This window comes from Chrysochloris asiatica, unplaced genomic scaffold (genome assembly GCF_000296735.1).
Source record: "Chrysochloris asiatica unplaced genomic scaffold, ChrAsi1.0 scaffold00125, whole genome shotgun sequence".
Taxonomy (NCBI): domain Eukaryota; kingdom Metazoa; phylum Chordata; class Mammalia; order Afrosoricida; family Chrysochloridae; genus Chrysochloris; species Chrysochloris asiatica.
In genome coordinates, this window is record NW_006408643.1 from 4,921,353 (window position 1) to 4,932,253 (window position 10,901).

Genomic DNA, 10,901 nt, shown 5'->3' on the forward strand with positions numbered 1-10,901 from the left:
AATTTTAAACCATTCGGTGCTCCCTTGTTCTGTTCAAACAAGTGCCTCTTTATCTATGGACAGGTTCTTCATGAGCACAATTAAAGGTTCTAGAAGGTTCATTCTCCGCAATGTTGTCCATAGTTTGTCATGATCCACACAATCCAAAGCCTTTGTGCAGTCAATAAAGCATAGGTAAACATCTTTCTGATATTCTCTGCTGTCACCCAAGATCCATCTGACATCAGCAATGATATCACTCATTCCACATCTTCTTCTGAATCCGCTTGAACCTCTGGAAGTTCCATGTATGGCTGCAGCCATTTTTATATTATCTTTATTTATTTGCATTCAATATTAATGATATTAGCAGATGATTTCTGCATTCCACTGGGTTACCTCTCTTTGGAATGGGCACAAATATGAATCTCTTCCAATCAGTTAGCCAGGTAACTGTCTTTCAAATTTCTTAATATAGATGAGTGAGTGCCTTTCGTACCACCTCACTTTAATGAGAGATTTCAATTTATAATCCATCAATTCCCGGTGCCTTGTTCTTTGCAATGACTTCAATGCATTTTGGATTTCTTCCTTCAGTATCACATGCTACCTCATGAAATGGGTGAATATCGACCATTTCTTTTTGGTACAGTGACTCTGTGTATTCCTTCCATCTTCTTTTGATGCTTCTTGCATCATTCAGTACTTTGACCATAGAATCCTTCGATATTGCAAGTCGAAGCTTGACATTTTTCTTCAGTTCCCTCAGTTTGAGAAATGCTGAGCATGTTCTTCCCTTTTGGTTTTCTGACTCCAGGTCTTTGCACATTTTGTTATATTTGATCTTGTCTTCTCGAGCCACCCTTTGAGGCAATGAGTTTACTATGGTGGCTATCTGGGCTGGAAAGGTAAATTCTCAGCAGGAGGTTCACACCTAAATGAACTGGTTCAAAGTTATGGATAGAACAGAAACATTACATACATTATTGGCGCAGTTAACTGGGGTGTTACCTGAAACCGTGATCCTAAACCTCCAAACTAAAGAACCAAACTCCACTAAGTGTCTGGTTGCACACAAGCAGACTCAGCATCTTAGCTGGACTGCCAGAAGAGCAAACCAATCTGTGTTGGAAGTAGTCAGAATGCTCCCAAGAAGCCAGGACGGTCAGATTCCATCATTCTGATTTCGGACTTATTATCAGAAGGGCCCAGTCTCTGGAAAAGGACATCATGCTTGGTAAAGTGGAGAGACTGCAAAAAAGAGGGAGACCTCCAACGACATGGAGTGGCATGGTGGCAGCAACAATGCGCTGAAGTGTAGCAGCAACTGTGAAGATGGGCACGACTGGGCAGGGTTTCGTTCTGTTGTGCATATGGTCGCTATGGGTGGGAACTGACTCCACGGCACCTAACAACGCCAACAATCTTAATGGCAGCAGATGGCCAGGTCTTTCTTCCACAACACCGTGGTGTGTCATGGATGGGATTCCTGAACTGCCAACCTTTAGGTGAGCATCCAAGTACAACTGTTTGTACCCCTCAGGGTCCTAAAGGTGGGAGAAGAAGGTAGATTCCAGCCTCCTTCTGCCGACATCGGCAGCAGAGCATGGCCAACACAGCACATACAGCGGCTTTGAGAGCTGTCTTCTCACGGATTCTCCTGAGTCAGATAGGAAAACTGAGGTTCTAAGAGACTAATGTCAAGCCCCAAGGTACATGGCTAGCAAGTGAAGGAGCCAGGACTTGAACTCAGGGCTGCCTGGCCACAAAGTAGGGCTCTTGACCCCAGATGCCTCTCACTGAAAGCTGGCCTCTAACACCTTATCCGAGCCGGGTGGAGAAGAGAGTAACAGCTGCCACTTGGCTCGAGTCTCAGCCACCCGCTGCTCTGACCTCCAACCCCACAGCATACGGTTGACATGAAGGCGGCCAGCCTAAGAGTGGGGAGGACTGGGTTTCAGCCCCAGCCCGCTGCTGCGGACAAGCCTGGAAAGCCTGGTAAGTCCCTCTTTGTCTGCATGTTCCCATGAGGGGAATGCCCTAAGCCCAGGGTTCTCACCCGAGGCACTCTGCTGGCATTGGGCGATGTCTAGGGATGCTTGTGGGTCTCACAACGGACACTGGAAGAAGCCCGGGTGTGGCTCAATATCGCGCCATGCACGAGACAGCCCCTACTCCAAAAAACAATCACCTATGAATGTCTCCCCAAGGTAGACAGACCCTGACCCACATCTAAAAGGTCTCAGATTGTAGCTGGGTCCCGCGGTGGGCCTCAGTCTGTTCACCTGTAAAATGGGGAGAGGCCATCCCCTGCCCAGTCCTCATTCAGGATTACTGTGAAAACCAAATGACAATGTCATGAAAACCATGTTGAGAGACTGTTTTTCACCTACTGACTAAGCAAGGGGCGAAGGAAGCAGGTCTGCCCAAACTGTGTGGATGCAGCGCACAGCGGTACCAGTCAGAACGAATGTCCAGCAGAGACAGATGGCTGGGGGACTAACTGAAGGCATGGAATGATTTGGTGAGAGAGGAAAGCCACTCCCCAAATGGCCAAGAAGCACCTGGAGAGGCACTTACCATGAGTTGTTTGGAAAATGCAAATCAAAGCCATAGTGAGATACCACTCCCCGGTCATTAGGATGGTCAACAGAATGCAGAGAAACTGGGACCTTCATTCACTGCTACAAAGAGAACGGCCACCCCAGTCCTAGGTCTATGTATATACCCAGAAGTGGAGGCAGGAACACACAGAGCAGGCTGCCTGCTCAGGTCCACCAGACACCTGGGCATCAACGCATCAGAGCCAAAAGGGAATAACCACCCAAATGCCATCCAAAGACGAACGGATAAACAAAACGTGGTCCAGCCCACACATTGGCATTTTACTCAACAGTAAGGAGAAACTAAGTCCCAAAACATGTCACCACCAGATGAACCCTGAACACAAGATACTCAGTGAAAGAAGCCAGATACGAAGGACAAATATAGATGTATTCTAGGAAATCTCTACAACAGGCAAATGCACAGAGACCAAAGTTGATGAGAGGTTACCTGGGGATGGGGGCGGGCAGGGAGACCCGAGCTTCTGTGAAGGGAGATTTGGAAAAGGGTAGTGGTGTCGACAACACAGCATGATGACTATCATCGACGTCACTGAACTGTACACGTAAAAAGATGCTGCACTGGGAAACGTTTCGTTATATACAAGGGGGCTTCAAAAAGTGCATGAAGCAGGCTTACAGGGTACACCCCTTGGTTGGGTGAGGATGCATGGACGGGATGGTAACTATGCCAATGAAATGATGGATGATGGAATGAATGTAAAGTTGATGTTCTCCCATGTAGACTATCACACAATTCACAATAAAACATTAAAAAGGAAAAAAAAAAGTGCATGGAAAAATTCCATTAACTGTCAATTCCCTTTTCCTAAGAACTTTTGGAAGCTCCCTTCATATGTTTTACAAGAATAAGGCAGTTTTTGTTTTTAAAGAAAAGAGATGCTTTCCATGAATAAAGTATCATGGAAGGATCTAGAAGAAACTGGAGGCTATGGCTACGTTGAGAGAGAAAGAGTGCCTTTTTGTTCCCTCTGCACTGTGCACAGCCTGTACTCCTACTCAAAATGTAAAAAGAAAGTAAAAACTTTGAGGCCAAATGAGAAAAAGAGAGAGAGATTGCTCATTTACCCAGAAGGCTGTGCTTCCTAACTGCCTGCCCAGGGTCTGGCTGCAGGAGAAGCATCTAACAGGATGCTCTGGATAAAATATAAACAATCAAGGTTCCCAGGCCTCTGCCCTCAGTTGCTAACTCAAAACCTCTAGGCGTGTGACGCAGGAATCTCTGTTTCCAGCAACTGTCCTATTTGGCAGCACCATCAGGTGAGGGACCAAGGAGTGGCAATAAGTTCTGTACTCGGAACCACTCTTGACTTGAGGAATGTGTCTGAGCTGCAGTTCATTTCAAGGTGGCACTATTTTTGAGCTTCATTTCCTCGAGGGCAGGCATCTATGTGGTACTCAGCAAGCTGTGGGAATCCAATAAATATTCAATGGTCTGAAAAGTCCTCCGGACGTAATTCGCTGGGAACATGACCATAGAGAACTTGAGCTGGAGCCAGTAAGGGAGCTCAGGAAACCCAACTGTCCCAGGATCAATTTCTCCAAGCTGTGGACCCACAGTATAGGGGCACGACCGCAAGGGAACAGCAGTGGATGAGAAACCAGAAAGGGGGCCCGGAGACAGGAAAGCAATGGGTTGCAATCAGAAAGATGATGGGTTTGAACCCACTCAGTGTTTCTGTAGGAGGAAGACTTGGCTCCACAGAGAGTCCTACAGTGCCCATCTGGAAGAATGTCATCCATGTCACTGAATGAACCTGTGGAAACTGTTGAAAGGGTGTGTGCTTTGCTGTGTCTATTCTCAACAACAAAATATAGTAAAAAGGAAAACAACAACAACAAAAAAACGCCCACGGGGTGCAATTCTCTACAGCGCAATGAGAGGGACTGATACAGTGGCAGCCCCAGTGGGCTCAAACAGAACAATTGTGAGGATGACGCAGGGCCAGCAGGTAATGTTTCGTTGTATTGTATGTGAGTCACAGCCAACTTCATGACACCTGACAGCCACAGACAGACAGCAGCACAGCACTTAACAACCAACACCACACACCAAAGAACTCCACCAGTAATACACCAAGGTACACAAGACATGTGGGCCCCAGCCTTCAGTGCAGGGGAGCCATCTAGTGACCAAGCCTCAGGTAGGCAATTCACTTGTCTTCCTGGTCCCCAGCACAGCACCTGGTGACAGGTGTCAATATAGAAACGTCCACCAGATAAAATGGGGAATGCGCTCAAGCACAGATGAAAGACAGGCCAGCTCAAGACACCAGGTCCCAAGGCTATATCAGGATCCATGGAACGGTCCCTGCTCGCCAACACCAATGGCTGAGCTCCCAACTCTGGATGTCACACTCAGCCCTCAGGGCTCCCAGTCAGTTCCTTGGCCTCCAGGTCAAGTTCCCGCCCACACCTCCCAAGCTATCCCTCCTCCCTCCCGACATCTCCCACATAAACTTCAAAATCTGTTGTTGAAAGCAAAGCACAGACCCCCTGCCCAATTCCCTCACCCACAGCTGGAAAACCCTAATCCCAACTCAAACACTGTTATCCACGTCACTGAATTGGACCAAATTGGACCAAAATTGCACCAAAACATCCCGTGAGCCACCCCACCCTTCTACAGCCTTTCATGGCTGTCTCTCAGTTGGATCCCTCCTTTCTTTCCCTGAAGACCCTCAGACCCTGCCTGGCCACCCGGTGTCACCCCTCCGGTTCTTGGCATCTTTTCCCTACCTGAGCGAGAACTCTCCTGTCTACGAGTGACTGCTATTGTCACAGCCCAAAGCTGGCAACCATTGGGGAGGAGGGAGGGAGGGAGAGCAGGAGGCTTGGGAGAGGAAAAGAACCAGGTTTGATTCTTAGAAAAAATAAAAGGGGTCCCAAAGTGATCCACCAGCTGCTCCTCAGAAACCCTACACAGGGCTGCTGAGACTCGACGGCACGCAACAACAACAACAGCAAAGCAGTCACAACACTGTTAGAACTCTGGCTAGTCTAGGGTTCTCAGCTGTGGCAGTCTGGCCCCTCCCCGAGGACATCTGTGGTGTCAGGACAAGGGAGGGGGAATACTAAAGGCATCGAGTGGGTGGAGGCCAGGGATGCTGCTCAACAACCTACAGTGCATGCCATGACCCCTCACAACAAACAGTTTATCTGGCCCCAAATATAAACAGGGTTTCAACTAAAAACATAAGGGTTGGAGAAGGCGATACTGCTCCCTAAGGGACAATGCCTGGAGACATTTGTGGTTGTCACAGTTTTGGTGAGGGTGGGAAGGGAGGATGCTACTGGCATTGAGTGGGCGGAGATCAGAGATGCTGCTCAAGCCCCTACAATGCACAGGAATACCCCACCACAGAGAGGATGTGGGTGCAAATGTCCAGAGTGCCAAGGAGGAGATCGTGGCCTAGCGATGTCACCAGCTCCCCCCGCCGCGTCCAGGTGAAGCCCTGTGCTCGGCCCCCGTGAGCACTCACCGGAGGCGCGCTGTAGCTGGCGTGTGGGTTGTTCTGGATCTCCCACAAGCCCTCGTTGAAGCCTTTCCTCTTGTTGGGTTTCCCGTACTTGTCTTTGCACTTTTCGTAGGGGAACAGGTCCTTGGGTCCCAGGAAGGCTCTGGGGAAAGGAAGCCCGGGGCCGGCACCAGGTGAGCCAGGCCTCCACATGTGACAACGGGTGGGGAGATCAAAACCATCCCGGTAGGACCACTTACGTCTCATGTGTACCAAAGAAGAAGATGGGATATTTGTTGGGTGGGGGCTTCACGGCACCATCAGCGATGTCATCAATCTGCAGCGAGGGGGCAGTCGGGATGGTCAAGGGGTGACTGGGGGTGGACAGGTTCACCCGTTGACCCGGGACACCACCAGGAAAAGAGCCAGGTGATTTGGAAGAAAGCATGCTGGAGGAGGGGCTCCTTGCAGGTAGGAGGATCCATCACCTTCCTCTGCGGACCCCATTATATAACTCCTCACCCCCAAGTGGGGCTACTCACCAGGAATAAAGCAATCCCTCCCCCCCAGGTGCTTCACCTGAGCAAGGCCAAATATGATTCTCTGAAGCGACCAGGGGGTGGGACTGGACTCTGCATCTACAACTCCCAGAACCCTCCCACCGAACCCCCTCCCGCAAAGAGGCGATCTGCGGGTGGTCCCCCAGAGGATTCTGGGGCTCCGGCTGCAGCTGGCAGAACCAAGGAGGCAGAGAGTGGGGGGGTGGGCTGCAGGAGGCAGGCCCTCAGCATCCAGGAAGTCCCGCCCTGTCCCTCCAGGCCCACGGGCTCCGGCAGCTGTCAGTCACCTCCCCACAGGAGGCTAGCAGCCCCTTCACTTCCAATCATGTGCTTGGAAATGTTCAGGCTTCGCAGCCAGTCGGCTGGAGAAGGGGGAGCGCGAGAAGCCGCTGCTCAGCAAGAAGTGCCTGCAAAGTTTCATCGCTCATGGTTTCTCCCAGGAAAGCAAGGGCAAGCCAATCAGGTTAGGGTTAGGTTTTGCGGTCCCAGTGAATCCCTTCACCATCCTCTTATCCATCTTCAGTCCTCCCTGTTCCAGGCACTCAGCTCGCCGAGGCTACTTTTGCAGTATTTGACCGTGCACATCCATCCCAAACATTCCAGTCTCCCACAAAGCATCTCCAAACTCAAGTCACCTGGAGCATCGCCCCAGACTGCTAGCGGCAGTTCACTGCTCTAGCTGACCCAGGACACGCCTCTGATGCTCAGGGCAGCGCCACCTCCTGGCACCCTGTAACGATCTTTCCACATCTAAACCCAGCTTCCTTCCACGCAGAGGGCAGCGAGCAACATGAGATCTCTCTCCCCAATCCCTCAGGGGTGCCCAGGGTGACTCCTCTTGTTTTGTTCCCACTGGACCTCATCCTTCTACCCTGCTCCTAGCTGTCAGGACCCCTCAAACTCTTAAATTCCTCCAGTCTTGTCAGGCATAGATCACTAACCTCCTGGGGCGACATTAGCCCTGCGACCTGGAGGTGACACTAACTTCCAGGTCCCTCCTCCACACTGGCCTGCCTCTCATCCACAAACTTGAGACCCCCTTCAGGTGTAGACCCCTTGAGCCACCTGGGTCCCTCAGATCTCACTTTCCTCAGAGGTAAAAGTCCCCTTGGCCCAATCCCACTTCCCTCTGATGCACATCTTTTCAGGCTTGTGCCCCCTTAGCTTGGGAGGAGCTCAGTTTCAAGTATCAATGAGACCATCCCACCCCTAACTAAGTCCGCCTGAAGTCCTGGGTTGCCCACTCAGGTGATCGATCAACTCAAGCAGTCGTTTCCACCTGAATGCGGGGGTTGCCCTCAGGGTGGCGATTCCCAGGAACCCCCAACAAGCCTTTTCAGCCCTTAAGACCCTCAAGCCCCCTTTCTCAGATGCAGCCCCATTTCCATCCCTGGTCTCTCTGACTCTCAAACATGGTCCCGTGCGCCCCCCTGCCTTCACCTGCATCCTCACTTCGACCTCCCCCCAACCTTCTGACTCCTGAGCACTCACCCACCTCCTCAAATCTTAACCCCCTCAGAACCTCACACTTGAACCCAGCCCCGCCGCAGACATTCAGCCTTGACCCTCAGCCCTCTTGGGCCCCAGGTCCCTTAAACCCCTTGCTCCTTATCTCCAGGCCACCTAAGACCTCCAGCGCACTGGTCACTCAGGCCCGGCCCCCCAGACTCCTCTCGGACCCTGCCGGACCTCAGGGCGCGGGACCCTCGGATCCCCCCGCCCTCACGGATTCCGGCGCGCGAGACCCTCAAGGATCCCGGAATCTTCAAGCCCGGGGCCCCTCCTGCCCCACCCCCACCTCGCGGGGCCCATCTCCCGCGCGGCCTCACCCGGGCCGGCCAATGGGGGTAGCCCTTCATCTTGGCGAACACCAAGTCCCCGGGCTTGAAGGCGTACGGCATGCTGGCGGCTGGGGGCCCAGGCCGCGGGAGGCGGCGGCGGCGGCAGCGGCGGCAGCGGGAGGCGAAGCCGGGGGCGGGAACGGGACGCTGAAGGGGCGGGGGCGGCCGCCGGGACAGCGGGCCGGCGCGTGCTTATTGGGCTGGGGGCCGCCGGAAGTCCCGCCTTCTGGCAATCACAGGCAGTCGACGCAGTCGTTCAGAGCCACGTGCGGGGATGGAGGAGCGCGGGGACCAATAAGAAGAGGGATTGAAGCGGAGCAAGTTAACGGGATTGGATAACGGGCAAAGCCAAGGGGCGTGACCCAGCGGCCTAATGGGAGGAGGGCGGAGGTTAAGGGAGGTGAAAGGGGAAGGAAGATGGGAGGAGGGAAACGAAGGAGCCAAAATCCTTCGGGGAGGGGCTTGGCGTAAGGGCGGGTCAGAAACGTCACAGGAGGCGGAGATTTAAGAGAGGGACAGACCATTGGACAGCAGAGGACAGAAGGCCCAATCAACGTAGGAGACGGATGATTGAGCGCCTCCTGTTCAAGTTTAGGTGCCCGCCAGTAGGTTCAGGCTCATAGCGACCCCTGCGCCAACCTCACCGTAGTTCCTGTGTTTGAGCCAATTGTTGCAGTCACTGTATCACTCCATCTTGGTTAGTGTCTTCCACTTTTTCACCCACCTCTGGTGGTGGTGTTTATACGCCGTGGAGTCTGTTTGCTTGCCTCTATCAAGCATGAAATCCTTTTTCCGAAACTGACCCCTGGTAACGTGTCCTCACCGTCCTGGTTTTTAAGGAGCATTCGCTACATAAACTTCCTTTAACATAGATTTGTTTCTTTTCTGGCAGCGCACAGTACATTTCATATTCTTTGCCAACAATATAATTCAAAGGCAACAATTCTTCTCTGGTCTTTATTGTCTAGCTTTCACATACATATGAAAAAAAAAAAAAATACCATGGCTTGGGGTCAAGCTCTCACCTTGGTCTTCAAATAACATCTTTGTTCTTTAACACTTTAAAGAAGTCTTTTGCAGCAGGTTTTTCCAGTACAATATTACATCTTTAATGTCTCCGATGCTTCCATGAGCATTGATTGTGAATCCAAGTAAAATGAAGTCCTTGACAATTCTACCTTTTCTCTGTTTATCATGATGTTGTTTATTGATGCAGTTGTGAAGATTTTTATTTATGTTGTGGTGCAATCCATACTGAAGGGTGTAGTCTTTGATGGTCCAGTATTTCAAATCCTTTGCCCTTCCTGCAAGCAAGGTGTGTCATCTTCGTAATTTAGTAAATTGTTAATAAACCTTTCTCCAATCCTTACATTGCATTCTTCTTCATATAGGCCAACCCCTCAGATTATTTGTTCATAATCAGCGTAAGTGGTTACGAATCAGGCTGCTACCTCACGGTCAGCAGTTCGAAACTACCAGCTATTCCGCGAGAGAAAGATGAGGCTTTCTGCTCCCGTAAAGATTTACAGCTTCGGAAACCCTGTACAGGGTCACTATGGGTCGAAACCGACTCGATGGCACTTAACAACAACAACAATCAGCATAAGTATGGTGACAGGATACAACCCAGACACACGTTGGCTGGTTTTATATTACGAAGTATCCCCTTGTTCTGTTAGAACGACTGCTGCATGTTCTCAGTACAGATACTGCACGAGCACGATTAAGTGTCGGAATCCCAGTCTTTTCAAAGTTATCCATGGTTTGTTATAATCCACACAGTTAAATGCCTGTGCATAGTCAATAAAAGTCCATAGAGCCAATAGATCTGTGTTGGAAGACATGCAGCCAAAGTGCTCCTTGAAGGCCAAGACGGCCAAACTTTGTCTCTCATACTTCGGACATATTGTCAGGAGGGACCAGTCACTGGAGAAGGATATCATGTTTGGTAAGGTGGAGAATCAGAGACAAAGAGGAAGACCTTCAACGAGAGGATTGGCCAAGTGGCAACATGTGACAACAGAAGTGAGGTGGCCCAGGATCGAGCAGTGTTTCGTTCTGCTGTGCATAAAGTCGCTATGAGTTGGTACCGACTCGATGGCACCTAACAACAACCACAAACATTTTTCTGGTGGTCTTGGTTTTCGGCCAAGAACCAGCTGCAATGATACTCTTGCTCCGTACCTCCTTCAAAATCCAGCTTCAATTTGTTGATCTTCAACAAAATGTTACATTCATGTGATATGAATGAGATTGTTCGATAATGTCTGCATTGTGTTGAATCACCTTTCTTTGGAATGACCACCAATATAGATGACTTCCCATTGGGTTCCTGCTCAAGAGGAGGGGTTTGATGTAGGAAGGAAGGCTATTGGCTACTGTAAGAAAAGTTACAGAGCAGTCATTGACTACCACAGAGGCTTAAGCATCTGAATATTC

The 10,901-nt window shown here is 50.6% G+C and overlaps 1 protein-coding gene across 1 annotated transcript in view; it reads right to left on the minus strand.

Moving 5' to 3' along the window:
- LOC102812683 (hepatoma-derived growth factor-related protein 2-like) overlaps positions 1–8,522 on the minus strand; it is a 32,121-nt gene extending 23,599 nt beyond the window's left edge. Inside the window, exons 1-3 of the mRNA XM_006868924.1 lie at positions 8,451–8,522; positions 6,322–6,398; positions 6,086–6,224 (exon numbers count right to left, since the gene is read on the minus strand). Of these exons, the coding sequence (XP_006868986.1) occupies positions 6,086–6,224; positions 6,322–6,398; positions 8,451–8,522 (288 nt within the window). The remainder of the gene's footprint in view (positions 1–6,085; positions 6,225–6,321; positions 6,399–8,450) is intronic.
- Between the last annotated feature and the right edge of the window lie 2,379 nt (positions 8,523–10,901).